Source organism: Rissa tridactyla, chromosome 22 (assembly GCF_028500815.1).
Source record: "Rissa tridactyla isolate bRisTri1 chromosome 22, bRisTri1.patW.cur.20221130, whole genome shotgun sequence".
In the NCBI taxonomy this organism is placed as follows: domain Eukaryota; kingdom Metazoa; phylum Chordata; class Aves; order Charadriiformes; family Laridae; genus Rissa; species Rissa tridactyla.
In genome coordinates, this window is record NC_071487.1 from 4,257,722 (window position 1) to 4,277,411 (window position 19,690).

General features: G+C 42.8%; 1 protein-coding gene across 3 annotated transcripts in view; it reads right to left on the bottom strand.

Annotated features, from left to right (window-relative positions):
• Window positions 1–254: 254 nt before the first annotated feature.
• MLLT1 (MLLT1 super elongation complex subunit) overlaps window positions 255–19,690 on the bottom strand; it is a 32,996-nt gene continuing 13,560 nt past the window's right edge. Inside the window, exons 4-13 of one of the 3 annotated variants that reach the window (XR_008463305.1) lie at window positions 18,109–18,252; window positions 16,352–16,477; window positions 14,042–14,588; window positions 10,271–10,366; window positions 9,337–9,448; window positions 7,924–8,023; window positions 7,641–7,712; window positions 5,801–5,872; window positions 1,148–5,287; window positions 255–791 (exon numbers count right to left, since the gene is read on the bottom strand). Coding sequence is in view for 2 of the 3 variants with exons in the window: in XM_054181796.1 (XP_054037771.1) it covers window positions 5,159–5,287; window positions 5,801–5,872; window positions 7,641–7,712; window positions 7,924–8,023; window positions 9,337–9,448; window positions 10,271–10,366; window positions 14,042–14,588; window positions 16,352–16,477; window positions 18,109–18,252 (1,398 nt within the window). In the remaining variant the exon portion in view is untranslated. Of the gene's footprint in view, window positions 792–828; window positions 5,288–5,800; window positions 5,873–7,640; window positions 7,713–7,923; window positions 8,024–9,336; window positions 9,449–10,270; window positions 10,367–14,041; window positions 14,589–16,351; window positions 16,478–18,108; window positions 18,253–19,690 lie in introns of those variants that run through there. The other 2 variants (XM_054181796.1, XM_054181797.1) reach the window with 2 other exon arrangements.

A 19,690-nucleotide genomic window follows, 5' to 3' on the forward strand; every position in this document is an offset into this window, starting at 1 on the left:
GGGTGTTAACAGTACCTGGGACTGGGTTTTTTAAACCTAAAACTTTGGATGTGATCTGGGCTTGGTGAAATTCCACTCGCACGTGTGCCTCCAGCCCCTGTAGGGAAGGGTGGGTAATGCACTATTGTAACCACGATCATTTGTGTTCTCAGATGTCAGAATTTGAAATGTCTCCAACTTTCAGAGGAATGCCTAATAAACAAACTCTGCAGTTTGTGTCTCTTAACACTTCAGTAATTTTTGCAAAATAACCCTCAACCCTGCCTTGAGGTCAGGGGCCAAGGTGACAGCGTGGGGAGCGGCGAGAAGGTTGTAATTTGCCTTCTTGCAGGGAGAGTGGCAGCCAGAGCCGACTCCACGATCACAATCAAGGCTGAAACCACCCCAGCCTGGGGAAGGAAGCTCCTGGCCTTACCCTTCGTGCTCAGCCCACGGCAAAGGACCGCTTGGGCTCTGCCGGGTTGGTGACAAGCTCCGACAGGCTCTGGGAGCAGTGGAGAACCCCTTCAAAGCCCAGGGAAGCAAGGAGGGAAGCTGTGTCCTGGCCTGCTCGCTCCACCTAGCGCTCACAGCTCCCGCAGGGAACCCAAACACCACCCTGCAGCAGCGACAGGATTTAAACAACTGACTTACCACGCTAACGTGGTACCAGAGCCTTACCCCAGACCGACTGCGCTTAGAACAAGTTTCCTTTCCCTGCGGAGCTGCCGAGCAGCCGACTGCGTTACCGGCTTCTGCATTTCCCACGGAAAACCTTTTCGATAACAAGGCGCTTCAGGAAAACCTCGTTGCTGCCCATGGAGAAGCAACACAACAAACAAAAAAAACAAAAACACTTGAAGTTTTACTTTTCCATCTTTACTTTATTTCACTTTTTCTAGAAAATTCCTCCATAGTTCCACAAATTTAACAAAAAGTTTAAAATTCAGGACAAACAATCCTGTAACGTATTACAAACATGATTTTTTATTTTTTTTTTATTTTTTTTAAATCTTGAAGTTAGTCTTGGGCCAGCTGAATTTCTTACAGCTGAGTGAAGAATTCATTTCCCAACACAACTTTTAAAATCCTCAAGTGACAAGGTATTTAATACCTCGGCTCTAGGCAGAAATACAATTAAAAATTATCTAGAAGTTGAAGTACTTACATTTTTTTTCTTTAGGAGTGCAAAACTCATCTTGTCAGTTTTTGATGGCTATTTCACGCCTCCAGGAAAGCAATACCGACCGATTTTCGTCGTTTTAGAAGTACTACTGGTAACAAGGTGCGCAATGGTTGTCTCCAGCATCGACACGAACATGCCAACTCGTGAGTGCCAGGCACCTGGGCGAGCAGAGAGAAGCTCCGTCCGAGCCCAGCGCCCGCGCTCCAGTGCATTCACCAACGGGACAGCTGAAATCCGCAGAACTAGAGCGACTCGGGTCTCTGCTCGCAGAGAACGTGACAGGGCAAGCTCCGTAAGGGAAGTTTAAACCTCTCTCACCATCAAATACGTTCAAGATCTGACAAAAAACTGCTTCTGGATTGTTGCATCAATTGCTTCGCTAGTTCTGATGCTACCACCGCACACAGCAACAGAAGAACTGGTGGCAAAATCATTGCACTTCCATGTATTCAGCCTGACCACAGCACAGCCAGTCTCGTTACCTACATGTCCAATATTCCTCAGCTGCTGGTTTGGGATCCAGCCAGCCTTACTATCCTTTTTTTTTTTGTTTTTTCCCCTCCTTTTTTTAATAGTAAATGTCAGTAATCAAAGCCTCAAGGCTTAATACATACGCAGACCAAGACAACCGGAAAATACTCCTGCCCCCTCTTTTGCCCTTTAATACAAAGGCCAAGGACAAAGGAAAAGCTGTGTCCTGATCTCACCTCCAACACGATTCAATTCAAAGCAACTCTGATAGCCTTCAGACCGATCCGCACTTGTTCACGCCTCCAGTAACAAGATGAAGGACACTGAAAAGTAACAGAGTTCTGTCTGTTTTCCTTGGAAAAACCATTATGGCTAGAAATCGATTTTGGGTATTTTTTTTTTTTCTCCTTTTTTTAACAACGCAAGCTACTACACATCCTCGAAGACCTGAAGCAATGCCGACGGCAGCACTGCCACCTCCTTCCTATAGTACAATAATCCATCCATGCTCTCAAGAGTGACACAAGAACAAACACTTTATCCACAAATACCTGTACACGGCATGTTCAGAACAGCATTCAGCCAGCCTATAGAGAATCTACACAGGGAACTCGTTCATATGTAACTAGAAGGGGACACAAGATGAGGCCCAAATTTGACCATTCTTTCTTTGCAGAGTCATTCCTCCTGTGGTCCCCGACGCTACCACATACCCCAAAAAACAACAACTCTGTAGAACAACTAAGTACTTGCAAGAAACCTTTTAGTAACAAATCAGCATGTGCACACAATGGAAAAGAACTATTGCTGGGGGAACAATCCTATTTCAGGTTTTCAAGGAGATTATAAACAGTCTAAAAAAATCCATGTGTAAAATACTTCTTATAAAAACCAAACAAAATTCCTATCAATGCTCATCAGACTTCACGAATAAAGTCGGTTCCAGGACAGGACGATGCCACAGCCGCAGGCGGGAGCCCCGGGCACTTCCAGCCAAGTTCAGGAACACCCTCCCACACGTGTTCTTGGACTGGCTGGGAGCAGCATGACCATTCCGATCTGAACAGGAGAAGGGGACAGAAGGGAGGTGGCACCTCCCATCCCTCATGGAGTAACTCTGGAGGCTACTGACAGTCCCAGAAGAAACGCTGCCAGGATAGGCGACAGGATGCAATGACTGTGGGAGTGGGTTACCCGGGTGGAGAGAGGAGGCAAAAGACCTCAGGAGATCTCAGGCTGGCTACCACCGCTGATCCTATTGCTTCAGGGACAGGACAACGTCACCAACCCCACCCTGCGCTGGGAGCAGCGGGCAGGAGTCTCCGCACACCCAGGGAGCCAAGTCTGGGGCCGTAGCGACCACACAAGGCTTGCCTCCTCCACGCCACAGATGCAACAGAGACCATGAGCAGTTCGCACATACCCACCAGGCCTAACACAGCACACGGGAGAGTCTGTGACACTCGTGGCCTGCGTCTGCTGTCCTCCACCATGATGCATCCCACTGCCAACCAAGACAGAATGGCAGCTCCTCCTCTTCCCGCTGTCCTCCACCTTCTCCGTGTACGTTTGCGCACAGGGTTTCTATCCAGGCTTGGCATTGTCCATCAAGAAAGAAAACAGCTGAGATCACTGTTGTGACAGGGTTTGCACCTGGCATGAGCTTGATTTTTTATATATATATGTGTGTGTATATATATACACACACACGCACACACACACGAGACACATGAAAGATGGTACAAAGACAAAATTAATGGGAATCGGGTCAACATGACCCAACTCAAACAAGCTTATCATCATATTGCCACTTAAGTTGATTAGTTGCAACATTTCCATGATAAAGAAAGGGGTAACCCAAAACAAGGGACTGCAAGTTCAGAATGGAGAAGGGACAGCCAACCCTGGAGTGACACAACCCCCCAGCTCCCACAGGGGGCTTTCACAGATATGGGAGGTCCACTCGGGAGCGGAGGCTCCCCTGGACCGCTGCTCTCCTCCTCGCTGCCTGCAGCCCACTTAACATTTGGCAAAAGCTTACACACTGATTGGAAAAACAGAGCAATTCTGCAACAAAAATACTGAATTTAGGGAACGGGAGTGTAATACAGTTTTGATGAAAGCCACGGGACTTTCCTCACACCCACCTAGACAACACTTGGAAGTCAATACTAGTTTAACTAGAAATATATGAAAGATTCTGGATTAGTGTTTACTGTTTTCTGCCATTTCTTTAACAGGCAGCGGGGCGGGAAAGGGAGGAGGAAACAAACCTGACTTAACTTGGTTTTTACATCAGCATTTTCCAGGTGTGTCCCAAGATAAAATTCTCCCTTGTTTCGGTTTTCCCAAAGTACAGCCACTACTATAGGGGCCACTGTAGGAGATTCCTCTTTGAGAACATAGAACAAAACCAATCACCTATTTTGGCAAAGTTATTAAACACTGACAAATGAAAAGACGACAGGTGAGTCCCTTCCAGAGCACAAAATGCTTTGAAGATTGCTGTTCAGCTTTCATACACTAAAAATTGTCCACAAGAGGCATTTTAACAAACAAGTCAAATCTTATTAAGCGCCCTTCCCCTGCCATAGCCATTAAAAAACATAACAGAAAAACACACCCTTAAGATCATAAGACCCAACTAGGCCCTTCTTATACATACAGTACATACATATATATAATATATATATAAAATATACAGCTTACAGTTTTGTAGTCCTATTACAGTTAAAGCAGACTGAAAGGAGTGAGACTTTGTTTAGGAGCTCAGATCAACAAACAAGACATCTCAAAACCCCAGCAGGAGACAGCAGATTCTAGAGGCCTCTCCAAAGAGCACGAACTGTCTCTGCAGGAAGCTGAAGGTCCTGCGTGTGGAACGATGCCCTGTAGGAATCGGGAGCCAAATTACAGCAGCGCTCTATACCGAACCGTGGCAGAACTAACTTGCAAGTGATCAAAACTGGAATCTGTCCACTTTCCTCTGCAGCAGACCAGCGGGACCCCTGGGAAGCCTCCTCTGTCATCAGTCTCTCGGCTAGCTTTGTAAAAGCCAATCTTGCTTACACAGCATGAACGCTTCTTCACAGAGCTGGAGGAAACGGGACTCGCTAAAGCTCTCCACAGGCAGGCTGGTCCCTAGATTTGGTGAAGAAAACATCGTCCACACTTCTTCAGATCTCAGAGATGCCTGAAAATGTGCTCTTCAAACACAGTTTCTCGAAGTAAAACCAAAAAGGTCACACTGTGCAGCTAAGTGCAGCACGTCTTTTGCTCTACTCAGGACCTGTGCCCAAGCGTACTTATGAAGCTAGGGAGGACAGACTCAGCAATATGGGTGCTTGTTTGAAGCCTACTAGAAAGTGCAGCTGGCTGTGCATTCATAGAGCATGGCTGTTCTCTAAGGCAGTGCTTCGGGTGAATCAAGAGAATAAGAAGGCCTAGTTCCATGGGTTCGTTTCCTGGTACCAATAAACGGGATTTCTGGTTTCAAAAGCAGCCTGCTTCTAAGGCCAAGCGTCATGTTGCCACTGCTTCCAAGTAGCTCTGCAGCTTACGGACGGTTGTCTCATCCAAGGAGAAGAGGTCAAAGTCAAAGGTTGTGTTGGTAACATTAAAATGCCCGGTTTCCTCAATGAGATTTACAATCTGTACAGAAAGGAGACAAGCAAGGATGTATAGAGACCCCGTAAAGATTAAGGACAGCAGAAAGGCCAGCAGATATAGAGCAACCCATCCAGTCCTTTTCTCATCCCTTTAGAACAGCCTCACAGATGAGAATGTCTCACAACATGAAGTGAATCCTCTCCCAAAAAAGCAAACCAGCTCCTGCTGCATGTCTGACTAGCTCAGTTGGGAACGCGATGTGGGCACATTTCTTTCCTTTTAAATTACACCAAGAGAGCCCAGCCTTGGGACTGCTACCAGGGTGGCAGAGGAAAGGTGCACACACCACACTTCTGTATCTTTTCCAACAAAAACATTGCATGCACATCTGATGGGGTTTTTTTCTACATATCTTTCCTCTCAAAGTGAACCAGACCCTCTCATGAAGGAGAGGCAAGTGAGAGGTCAAGCATCACAGGGGTCCGTCTGAGACCCTTGGACACAAAGGTTACCAGAGTACAACAGCTTGCCAGAAAGCTGACAAATGATCTCTACCTGCTGTAGCACATTGCGCTCTCGTAGTGCCATTAGTCGCCTGTGAAGCTCCACTAATTCATCAGTGTAGGCCTGTAAAGGAGGCATGAACAGAAATAGTGACACACATGGCATGTTTGTATGACTGCCAAAGTGACTTTCCTAGTGAGAATAAGAGGAACTGGAGGCCCTTTCAGACATGTTTCTATTCCCAATTTTTCTCTACCTTTTTTACCGCCTCCTCCATCGTTATCAAGTACTGGGAGCCTAAAGACTTCACACAAATACGGATGGTCTAAAGACCATCAGCAAGACTAGTTAATGACACCATTAAACAAACACCTGTAACCAGCTTTAAGAAGTGGTCAGAACCTTTGAGCTTAGAGGACCTCAACAAGGTGAAGTTCACCGAGGTGAACTTCAGCACGAGTTCTTCATCAGCCAGTTGTACTACTCATTACCTGAAAACACCTGCGTCAGTGACCAACATCCCAGCAATCTGCTGAACAATGGTTTGTGTTTAGGGAAGGAAAAATTCTTTGAGTGCACTGTATTCTCAGGTAGTTTTACTGACGCCACAATGGTAAATGCAGGATTGTTTACAAGCTCAATATGGGAACTGTTCTTATATAAGGGCAGTTTGTTTTTTCTTTTTTTTTTTTTTTAATTTATTTTCTTTTTTTCCAGGCAGCCAATAAGTTCTGTTGGCTCACAGGGGATAGATTCCTAATCTGTAAAGCTGCCTCAGAGTTGTTCATGTCTGTATCAGCAAAATGAACTCATTTAAGTAATTGTAGCAAGGCAAAAAAAAACAAAACCCACAACATCCCAAATTCTCCCCCTCCCCCCCCAAAAAAATTGTGAAATATACACCCCCCCCCAGCACATTCATGCAGCCCCAAACACCTAAGCAGGACTGAATGCTACGCTTGCTGGGAGAGCTGGTATCTTTTAGAAAACCTCTAACAGTTGGAAAAGCTGATGGCATTTCAGGCACCTTCTTCAATGGGTCTCAAGGATGTTCCCTGCTATTTATACTAAGTAGTCCAATAAAAGGTACTGTTACCTACAAACCTTGCCTCAGATAAGCCATCTCAGCTCCAGTTACCAGTATTTAGTGGTCGAATACTTTGTAACTAGCAGGAGACTCAGATATGCAAGTGTCCCAAGATCACACCTAGACCTAACATTAAGCGACCAACCTGTGCTCTGTTCTCCTGTTGAAAAAGTATTAAAACACACAAACGAGAGCTACAGACTGATCTTCTGATTACTGCAAGGACCTCCATGATCAGACCAAGGAAAAGTATTAAGCTCCCATTTGATTGATTTCTTTATGAAAAAAAGTCACAGCGGACTGTGACAACTTGGGGTTTGGCTATCTGCTTGCGAGTTAGCCATGCTTTCGGAGCATGTACACTGCTCTGCTTTCCTTGGAGGCAACAAAGGAGGGAATTTCCTTGAATAAACAAAGGTTTCAACTAACCCAGCAAAGCAGAGCATCAAACAATCTTTAATTTGTAAGATCAAAGACAGATAAAAAGCTGCATTTTAACGAAGAGGCACTCCCCACTGCAGCGGTGGCCAGACCATTGGTTCAGACAAAGGGCAAACAAATAAAGTTAATTTTAACATTTTGCATATGGAAACAACCTGGGGGTCCATCTATTTAACCCACACAATTTCTGCAGTGTCACTCTCCAAAGTTTGTCCCTTTCAACATCTATTTTTCATTATACTCAAGCTTTTAACGTGCTGAGACAGAACAATGTGAACAGCCTAAGCTGATTCAGATTGTTTTCTACACAGAAATGTTAGTGAGTATCCAACAGTTCTATGATATGCAAATCCTCAAACCTACCTTGTCATATGTTCCCTTCTTCAGGATCTTCTCCGGCTTGTTACAAGACTCTGGGCTTTTTCTTCCAGATGCCTGAGGATAAAAGAAATCAACATTAAGGATTAAAATTAGTTCAGACGAGACGGTGGTTTAATGGCTTGGGTGCACAACACTGAACAGAGAGAAATCACCTGTCTGATGAAGACAGTGAGATAGGGAAAATTTGGTGCAAGTCAGAACTAACACCATGTGTGGAACAAGGAACCAAGAGCGGTGGAAAGTAGCATGGTACAGGATGCAATACCTTATTATTTGCTGGGGGCAGTTTCTGACCAGGAGGTGGCTCTCGACTCGGCAGGCAGGAATCTGCACTGTTGTCACTGTCGCTGTCACTAAGGCTCAGTCTGAAAAGCAAGCAGCGGAGAATTAGCATCACCAGGTAGTAGGAAACTTACTTAGCTGTCAAGCGAACCACAGAGAGTTAAGTGAAATTCTCCTCTTTATTATAGACTGCTAAATTGTCTGGGAGAAATGGTCAGCCTGTAATTTCCAAGAATCCCTTTTTTCCCTGCTGACATCACTTTTGCCATCTTCCATTCCCTGGGCAGGCAGAAGAGGGAGTTTCAGTTTACACGCTACAGCTGGCAGTTCAACTCTTTCATACAGAAGTCCCCTTAGAACAACTCAGAAAGTACCACCTGATTTTCACAGGCAGCAACTGTTCATTTTGAGGATTCATTCCAAAAATCACCCAGTACCTGCAGGAGGGGCTTTCCAACACCCCCACTGAGAACACAGGCAAGAAAATGCACTTAGTGTTTGTTGTGACCTTTGAGATTTGCTATTTATTCTCATTCTTGTTGTGGCCCTATAGAGGTATTATACCAGGTATCCTACTTTTGATGAACTTGAAAAACTATTTATTATCTATCCCCTAAAGGTATAAAAAAAAAAAAATATATATATACTTCAAAGTCTCTCCATTCCTGTTTAGTTGATAATGACAGAGTGCAACAACAGATTTTATTTTATTTTTCTTAGGTTTTGGTGAACACCAGCATCATTTGAAATTTGCAGCTGCTATCTGGGCCAAGCATTTGGTTTCAAGTATTTAGCCTGAGACTCCAGGTTTTGGCTACAACAGCATTTCCTGAGGGGAGAAGGATGAAATTCAACTATTTCCATTGACTAAAGCAGGAAACAGCTGTTAACCAAGTCCCATAGGAGCCAAGTAACCAACTGTCAGCACACACTATCAGCAAAGACTAAGACTTCTCAGTTTTGTATCAGTCATATGCAGTAAGAAGAGCACACATGCTGACAGCCTCCACAACACTTCTCTAATCTCTGCAGATCAAAGGTGTCACACACCATTCAGCTCAGCAGAGATCTGAAGACGACAATTAGGTGACTATTTTAAGGGGCTCAGTCACTAACACCTGCAAACTCAAACATACCGCTTCCCAGTGGCTTCCTCTCTTTGAGCTCCGGTGATCTCTCCTCAATTCTGTTCTCACCCTGCTGTTTTCATCGACTCTGTGTCCCCACCCCGTGCTATGTGCTCCACACATCTGCCCTTTCTCTCCTTCTCTCACACTTGCCTCTCACACATAGCCCCATCACTTTGATTCCTCCCTCCAAAAGGAGGACACACAAAAACCACCAAATATGGAAGGCAAAAAGACAAGAAACATCTTTCTTCCTGATTTGTTACCACCTGGAATCCCGGCTGACTGGGTTTGCTTTGACTGCTGCCTCTTCTCCAGAGGAGCTGTCATCATCATCTGACTCTTCTGACTGCAGATCTTCCACCATGGAGCGCAGTGGGCCTGGGATGAGAGGGGAGAAAGCGATTCAACACAAGGACACGTGCAGCAGAACTCCATCCAAGCTATCTGATCTAAACTGGATTAGGTATTATTAAGATACATCAAGATTTCTCAATAAGATGTCAGTGGTAGTTTCATTTTGCACAAAGATATTGCTAAAAGACACTGTATTTCAGTCGCAAAACTAAAGCTGAGTTGACAAGCTTTACAACTGCCGCAAAGCCACCCTAGCCTCCCCCCAAATCCTCCCACTCTCTTTTGGAATGAAAACAAAAGGACACATTTTTCACACGTTTGGGGACCATTTTAAATGTCACTCAAGAGACAGTAGTTGTAGCAACACAGTATTTGCTAAGGTTAGAACATTTACTATTGCCACAGTATATCTCTCTGGATTTTCAGTGGAGGAATCTGAAAAAAAGCTACGTTATGTGCTGGCAGAGTGATGAGTGTCACATCTATAATTTTTAATAAAGCATATATGAGATCGGAGGAGAAATACTCTGGTGACACTGTAGATCAAGCAACAGCAAACATTTATAAACCGAGGCAGGAACCAAAGCCAACAGGGAAAGAACCAAATCCAGAGAGATACCCTACTCATAAATTAACTGCCAAAACAAGAAAAATACTTGTTCATGATTACACTATGACATTATCGCCTTTTCTTGCTGAAGCGTCACAGCTTCAACATATGGTTGCATACAAGAAACCGTATTAGCCTTAACTATATATAGTGCTGGGAAAACAGATCCAATTCTCACGAGCCTTTTAAGGTTATGCAAGGAAGATTTTAAACACATTTTATTTCTTGCAACGCACCTTGACTGTGGTTCTGAGATGGCTCGAAATCAGAGTCAGAGCTGGAGTCGGAGCTGGAGCTGGAGTTGGAAGGGCTGGACTGGACAGACTTAACCCCCCATAAAAGGGAAAAAAAAGAAAAAAGAATCTTAACCTTTCTCATCCGGAAAACCAGCGCAGAGCACAAAGCACAGGGAGATAGAAGCATTTGAGCACTCTACAATGTCATAGGTGGCTGAATGCAGTTCTCCGGATTACAGAAAATATACAAAATACAAGGTAAATAGAAACAACATTTATGAAAACTGGTACAGCGTAGCTCAGTGCTCCCGGGTAGCGGCATGAGCTGCCAACAAAACCCTTCACGCCACTAGTTTCAAATAGCCTCAAGTGATGAAAAATAGCATCTGAAAAATGTAAAAGTGAAAACCCCTTCCTTTGAAATGTGAAAGATGACTAGCATACAACTTAGCACAATTAGCAAAGCCCTCTTAAAAAGCGTTATTTGTTGTAACTCACCAACGCTCCCTCTGAACACCTCGTACTGATCGTTAAACAGAGACAGGCTTGCCTTTCCTAAGTAGCTCACTTGACGCCAAAATGAGTTCTAATTTATTACTATACGCTCAAAACAGTTGTTTCTACACCAATTTGAGCAATCCACCGTACTGTTTCCAGTTTATTGTGAAAACGTAACAGAAACCAGATAAACTCTCGTGAAACCAACGCCACTCACTGTCAGTAGGCAGCAGAAGTGCCAGGAGCACACTATGCAGTTAAGGCGAGTAAAAAGCTTTAGTGCTATGTGTGTTTTTAACAGAAACCCAGATATTGTATAGCAATCACACGCTTTAGCTTAAAGGACCACGAGGTGGCAGCGAAGGCTAAAACAACTCTTCATCCCCCGAGAGCAGCAGTGACTATTACAAAAATCTTAAAAGGGTTTTTTGTTACTGAGTAAAATGTAGTTTAAAGAGTCTCAATGCACTGTAATATTGTCTTCCTTTTTTTAAAGTAATTCTCTGGAAATTTAGCATTTCAATTTCACTGCACCTTTCCTGGGAATCCACTTCCATTACCAAAATCCTGATGCTAGAAAAATCACATATTCCCATTGATCAATAAACTTTATTATGAAAGTGTTAATATTATAAAAACATTGTAAACAGGTAGAAAGAGGCACATCAGCAGCTTTGGGCGTTAATAAGCGAAAGCCGCGGCAGGACTTTCATCCCAATACCACCCTTCCCTATAATTTATCACCCAAGTATTGTTAGAGTTTCATTTATTCAACTGTAAGAAGGCGGGAAAAAATGACAAAAAGGGTTATTACAACCCTTGTAAATTATTCAGGAGCACAGGAGAATAATTTAACAATGCCAATATTGGACGTACTGGCACATTGCAGTAGCCTTTTATTTTTTTTCCCCCAAAAATTACAACGTGAAAGGAAAGAGCAACATTTTCAAGTAAGGAAGGACAACTCTTGTGTCTTACCCTCACATTCAATCCTAACATCTTTCATTCCTGATAATCCAGCAAGTGTTCCCTTAAAATGACTTATTAGGACCTAAGCAGCAGTCGGAAGTTGTACAGATGCTCGTCTCTCCTTTTGCCATTAACCCTATCAGCTAATTTCAACCCTTCAGGAGGCATCCAGCTGGACATGCTCTGCATGCTCACGCTGCAGTTACTGTCACCGAGATATGACAAAAACACATGCCAACAATGGAAAAAAGCAATCCTGCCCTCACATCTCAGCCTCTCTCTTTTGTCAGCACTAACGTGTAGGCAGCCAAGCATGAGGCCAGTTCAGGGAACTGGACTTGATGGGGGAAGGAGGAAAAAAAAGAAAAAAAAAGAAAAAAAAAAAGGGAAAGGATAACTAACTTTCAGCAGGAGCTGAAATGGAAGGAGAAACTCCTCCGGCCCATTGCAAAGTCACACGAGCTCTCATGCCAGCAGCACAAATGAGAGCAAGACTGTTCCTTTCAACAGCAGCCTGCAAAGATGTCAACTCAAAGCAATCGTGGAGTCGCAGCCTCGGAGCATGTTGCACAATATGTTGGCTGCAGCAGCAAAGCTGATTTAAGAGTTTCCGGGCCCCAGTCCACCTCCAGCTGCTCATTCGCTTTAGTGATGTGGCTTACCACACAGATCCACAAACAGCTGTACCAGTACAAACGATGGAGTAGCAAACTGCAGGGTTGGGAGCAAAAAGAACCCCCCAGGGTGGAAAAGGAACTCAAACAGTCTTCTCTGCTGATGCCAATGCATTATGCAGTTATACCCTTAAGCTTCAAGTTCCACAGAAACCTAAGCTGATCTGACTGGCAGCTGCCATGGTTCCCCCTCCATCACACTGAGTATTCCTGCCCGCCTCCTGGGCTAGCACTCAAATACCTCTGTCAAGCATCCAAGAGACACAAGAGCTGGTGCAAGAGAGGACACAGAAGCACACAAAGCTTGGTGGGGGCAGGACAGGACTGCAGCAGACGCTGCAGAACCGCAACCACAGTTTGCGGTTTCACGGAACAGTCTAATCAGCGCTATCGGCTTACAGCTGCATGGCGAGTCCCAAGGGGATGGATGTCACCTAAGAAATAATGAAGTGCGAGACACTCAGGACGTAACAGAGCTCAGCAGGTTACAGGGGCTCGCAGTGAGGGCCACGTATCTGGTACAGAAATGATGGGCTAGCTACACACTGATGCACTTCAGGTATAAGGCTAACAGTGGAGAGGAGCTGCTTCTTCCTAATGCACAATCTACAAACATTTAATCAATCTGGAAAAGATCTTTGCAGAGTAACTTGAATTAATGCTTCCCCAATAAACTCTTTTACTGGGAATCTTTTGCAAAAAAATCCTTTCTGAAATAAACACATCAATACTTATTGTATCACAGTGCTGATTAAATCATAATACAAATTGTCCCTAGAAGATTTATTCTAGTAAAACAAATCTTTCTTGAAGTGGTCAGTAGGAAGCAGTTCAAAAATTCGTGTGATATTATCCTGTGAATTCTATTAGAAGATACATGGCTTCCTTATAGCAAATACAAAATATACAAGTGAAATGTAGCAAGAGTTTGGATTTAAGTCATGTCTTTCCCCTCCTACTTTTTTTTTTTTGCCTTCTTTTGGAAAACGATTTGTAGAAGACAGAGGATGAGGAATGTTCTTCGTTGTAAAAAGGAAAAAAATATTTAGACAGCTTTTAAAAATAGTAGCACAAAAACATAATTTGTTTTATATTTTACAACACAACTTATTCAGGTTTAGTGGCATGTGGTTATATTTTGAGCTTTAGCCAATAGCACATTTCTTACAGGCCATGTCAGGAATAGGGTTTTTTAATTTACATTTTAATACCTTTTTTTTTTTTCAGAAACAAAACTGAAATTATTTCATCCTTTTCTGAATTAAGATCATGGTCAAAAATTACATTACCATAAGCAGGTAGAAAGTGTATCTACGTCTACTACACTCTAGTTCCATAAACATCACCGCAAGGGACGAACGAGACCATAACCTTAAACTCTGACTTTTAGTTAACTCTGCCTGCAGATAAATCTAAATAGAACTGCGCATCTGAAATAGGAGGTAAACCAGGCAGTAGTAACGATTAATACTGATAGGATATTCAAAAAAAGAGTTTTATTTGAGAAACACCCCAGCCTAAGTATTTGCCAATCTCTACCTTATCTGAGGGAATATTTTTCAACATCTTTTTCATGCAGGGATTTAAGCAGCACGCTTAAAAATTCTGGTAAAGGACAAATCCCTACTCACCTCTGACTTGAAAGAAGTTTCATCCTCTGAATTTGACTCCTCCATTTCCACAGGCTTTTTGATCTCCTTGGCCTCACTTTCAGATTTTACCTTTTCCACTTTGGCATTCATCTTCTCCTTGGTTTGTTTCTTCTCTGGGTATGAGGAAGACGAGGTTCTGGGAGATGTCCCTAGAATATTCTTTACCCCTTTGGAGCTACTCTTTTTTTGTTTTTTGGCACTAGGCTTTGGTGACTCCACGTTGGAGGGCCTCTTGCTGGAAGACTTTAACTCCGGCTGTGGCCCACCCTTTGGAGAAGTGTTCTCCAGTTTGGTCTCCTTCACGGCCAGTTTTGGTTCCTTGAAAGCAGCTTTTGGAGGTGCCTTCTCCTCCTTAGGCATTTTGTTCTCAGTTGGTTTTCTGGAGGAGTCCTTCAAAGGCTTGTTTTGTTCTCTTTCAAGGTCTTTGGAGGAGTTTTTACTCTCAGAGTCTTTTCTTGGCCTCTCTCTGTGCTCCTTGGTTACTTTGTGTGGCTTAGATGCCTTGCTACTTTCCTTGTTCGCATCCTAAAATTCAGCAAAAGAAACATGCAAGCTAGGTATGAAATCGAAGCTCTGCACAGAATTATAAAACAGTCCCAAAATTCACATTGAAGCCTTTGTTTCATGTAGACATCCACCCACAGATGTCTCATGTACTTATGTACCTCAGAGGTAGACATCTAGATTTCCCTAAAGCTGATGGACAGAAATTGACAGCAGCCACTTAAACATCTACATTAGGACAGGATGAAACACGTTTCACAGATGTTCCTTCCTTTCCATGGTCTATAAACGGAGGTCTAAAACGTAGATGTTTTATTCAGATTTAATCTGTAGTGTTAACATCTGAAGCCAGGTAAGAGGAAACCCACTCAAGCTGTCACACAAAGTTATGCTTCACACAACATTTTAGGGAAAAAACCCCAACAACTAGGGGGATTTTTTTTTTTTTTAAGGTTAAATCACATCCATGGCAAATGCAAGTTATGTTCGCAACCTAGTTGCCAATTCACCACATCAACCACACTGCAACTTGACAAAAATACTGAATATCCCTACAATCGTAAGGGAGCCAAAGTCTATGATATAAGCAAGCATTCTATCACCTTTAATAAAAAGCTTTAAGACACCAATCATTAGGACCCTGCCTATCCTAAGAGTCATGTACGCATGAAGGCAAAGGAGTTCCCTTTGCGAATTATATGTGAACTCAAAACACTTATAGAACTGGGTCTTGCGGGGAGACACTGGCATATGAACTGAACATGCCAAGACTCAAACACACACGCACCTCTGAGGGCAGCCTGGAGGAAGAGAAGCAGGAGACTATTGCCTCTAGCTACTGGCAATTTTCACCAGAGCTTGTGTCAGAACCCTTTATTTCTCTTCTGTCTTCTCCGTTTTCTAATGCTTAATTCCTGACCAAAATTAAATCAGCCACTAACAGATAAGTCATCTTTATTCTGTTTCATAACATCAACATCAGAAGACATGACTGAAGTGCCAGAAGTGTTCAGAGCCCTGAACAAAATGGATATCAGAATCGAATTACATCATAAAATGAATTGCTGTTAATACTTGTGACTGTTCAGGCTGATAAATCGTATGTAATCTGCTTCAAAACACATTGCCTGTGGATTGTTTCCCCTATGTATAATTGCACAAAAATAGATTCATCGCACAACTGAAAAAAGGAAAACTCAAGAACTCAAAACCAGAAAGTCTCAAGAACTAGACACTGCTGGATGCAAACATCAAATCACAAAATAACTAGTCTGACCAAGTGCAGCATATTTTACATTCTGGACCTTCTACCAGAAGATCTTTACACCACTACCCTAAGTAGCTCTAATGACAGAGGAAGTGCTGACTCTCTACTAAGCCTTGCTGTGAAGAGATGCAAGGACTTAGAGTACAGTTCTACATGACAGACAAAGATCCACATAATTCACGCTCAGTATCAAGAATATAAGTCAGAACAATCAGAGAGGACTTCATTCAACTTTATCTGCTACAGCAGAACAGGAGGAAGATACGGTTCACCAAAAAATGCCAGTCTTGGACACTTAATTTTCTTTTCAAAATTTCCCTGTAGAGAAGTCTAGCAAATCATAAAAAGGCCTCCTAAATTATGATAAGTTCCAGACCATTAGCTAGTGAACTACAGAATACAAGGAAGACGTTTTCAGAATCATAAGTAGCCCAAACCAGCTGCTAAACAAGCTCTTAGTAGCAAGTCCTGAAAGACTTCTTCACCTCGGGGTAACACAAAAGCGTGCGTCACCAACCTTTGACCCATGGGATGGTTTGGTCTTCTTGGGATCAGAGAAGGCAGAGAGTGGTATTGTGGGTAACATCGGATAGTCGGGACTTGGCCTTGAAACAGTTTCTGCTCCTTCTGGCATCACCATCACCTAGAGGAGAAAAATTATGTATGAGTAAAGTCGCATGGACTATTAACACGTGATTATGTTAAGTCACTTGCTCAATTAACACACTATTATTCATCTTTTGGATGGTTTTTCCCCTGCTTAAAGGCCATAAAAAGAGATTGTCTAGGTAATGCTCAGTTTCAAGACAATTCCTCAAATACAGAACATTAAAACCACAAAAAAAATGAAACGCAACATGCAATATCAAGTATCTTTCCCAAAGGGAACACCAATATTCCGAGCACAAGCAGGCAATAAAGTTTAGACAAGAACTGTGTGCTCTGCTGCAAATGCTTTTATCCTGAGAACAGGGAGCAAGGTAAATCTGGAAGGAATGAGCAAGACTTCATCAATTTAGGAGAAGCTGAATTCACTCATTCAGGAAGGAAAAAAAAAAAAAGCAGGCCTTGGGTCTCTTCCTTAAGATCTTAACACCAAGCACTGAGCTCTGCGAAACACTTTCCTTCTTACCTCCCCTGTATTCTGTCAGAACAATCCTGCTGAAAATTTCCACTAGATGAATGGCATCAAAAGAGATTCACAGAGGAAACACCTCAATACATAAGGAACACAATAATGTTCTATGAAAATCTTAGAAAGCACATGATGTTCTAGTCACCCTATGTCTGAAAGAAGCACTCTCCTCTTCGTGCCCAATAAGGAGAAGCACTGGCACAGTGAGGAGGATCTGGACAGGACAGCTTGGAATACTTGCCACTCTTGAGATTTATTATTGACAAACCTCCCCACAGCTTTTTTACTTTTTTAATTTTTCAAGCCAGAAACATGTTTTTTCAGAAGAAAATTTTGCCAGCAATTAAGACCATCTTGAATAAAGTCCTTGAACAGATCATAATTATACATTACTATATATGGGGGTGTCTTAGAATACAGTCTTGACATTCTCTGTCTGGTTAAAAACTTCATGCACTTTGTGGCTTGCGCTAATTTGCCGAGATCTTGTAGTTATCTTTTCTTCATCAGAGATGCCTATTACTTTCCCACAAGTAAGAGTTCATCCACTGCAGCAACCTGTATCTTATTGTACCTTCAAGAGCGTATCTATTTTTTTTCCTCCCATGTCCATTTTCACTCTAAATTCTAACACTTTCCCTTAATTTTTTATTATCTAAGCCACAAGCAGCTGACCTCAGGTTTAGAGGACATTTAGTGACCAGGAAGCGCTAAGTATTAAACTTTCATTTGGCAAAAATGAGTAAGGAATAGACTGGAAGCCTCTCCCTTTTCACAAGCTTTTCTATACTGATACAGCTCACGACACTAGGAAGGTCACGGATAACAATAACTGCCTGATGGACAGTGCACAACGTCCACAGAAGATCTCCATTTCCGGAGAGGTTTTAGTGCTTTGATATTAATGGTCACATTTAAATTGAAAATGAAGTGCCACCAATCACACAAGCAATGGTTTAGTTCTGCTTCAAGTGCTACAGTCTCATAACCAGGAGTAAAAATTGGCTGGGTCATCCTTTAGATGAACATGGAAAACTGTAGCCTGCTAGGCCGCAGCTAAAAAGCAACCCCAGAGCAAAACGAGATCACTACACATTTTAGCAGAACCTCTTCAGATCTCCAGTCCCTTTGGCACTTACCCCTCCAGCCCTAATGAGTTTGCGTCTGAATTCCTTGGTGGGGTTGTTGAAAGTCAATTTCTCACAACGAAGGTGGTTCACAGGTGGATTTCCCTCCAAATTTAAGAACAGGTCGTATGTGAAACAAACCTTTTTCGGCTCCTCCTAAAAACAAGAAAGACTTTGGGAAAATGGAAGAAGTTTGGCAAGCACGCTAAGGCAGAGGATTCAAACAGTCGCCCCTGAAAATCCCGAATAAACCACTGAATAAGTGTTGCATTCACAGAGTTTTTCATCATGAGATCAGAGAGCTAGAAAACAAACCATTTGTGCCTAAAGTGTCCGAGGTTAACATACCGTTCATCAGAAACTCAGGCATGGCTTTTCACTGCAAAAGAAACGCACGGACAAGGATACTGACTGACAATTTTCTGTTCAAAGTTGTTCAAGTCATCCTAGGAAAGCAGATTCACAAGCTTTATCCACTATTCTGTTTTCACTGAAATTCAGATCCTATCTCCTTTGGGGAGCAACTGAACTATAAGTATCAATATTAAGAAAAGCATAATCCTTCATTTAGAGAAGGGACAACTTCTGAACGCACAGGATCTCTGTGGGTACTGAGAAAAGATTAAACGCAATGGTAAAAGGATGACTCATTTTGTAAAATCCTTTTCAATATGCATATTGCAGGGGCTGAATGGGAAGATATCCCAGGCTTTTGAACTTTCCAAGGGCACTTTCACTGAAGAAATCCGGAGTTTGTATGCATGTTGGGGATCATCTGCGCCTCACTGGTTTTGTTCCACCTGCTGCAGAAGCTCAGCAAACACTCTGCATTCGCAGTACAGAATGGAAGAAATCTCTTCCTTTTTTTCTCCCGAAACTGCAAATATTGCATACTACTTGCATATTACTAATATTGATATGAAATTTCCTGGTATTATCTTGTATTCTGCATTTCAAGATGAAAACTCAAAATGGGGCAAAAGAGACTCTCCTGCAAACCACACGGAGCCTTACAGTACATTCAGTATTTACATGAATGCATCCCACATGCCTCATTCAATGTGCAACATCAAGCAGCTGCACAGCAGTCTTTTCCACAATTCATATCCAGCAGCTTGATTTCCTGGTGTAGTTGCATTGTTGTATGGGAACAGACGCCGCAGGCTTCTAGCCCAAGCCATTAGATTTGCTGAAAATAGGTTGAAGCGTCAAACGGCTTCAGACCACCCCGATTCCTGCTGTTTGCTTGGTGGATACTAACGTCGCTGAAGAAGCCATTTCTTGTACAAACTGTACCTCTAATGATAAAAAGTGCGGTAACCGCACCTGGTTTACATCAAAATCAGTACCCTAAGCCCACCAGGGGATGAAGGTCTTGGATCCTAACTCCCCAAACAGGGGAAGGCAGGCATCTAAGCATACATGTACAATGGAATTGTCTCCCATTAACAAGCAAGAACATGCTACCAATACGAGGGTCTGCAGACCCTCCTTCGGAAAAGCCCTGAAGAATCCACTCATACTCGAAACGTCTACTAAAACACACGAATGGGAAGAAAAAGGAAAATATTTGCAAAATACACTGCCTTGTCAT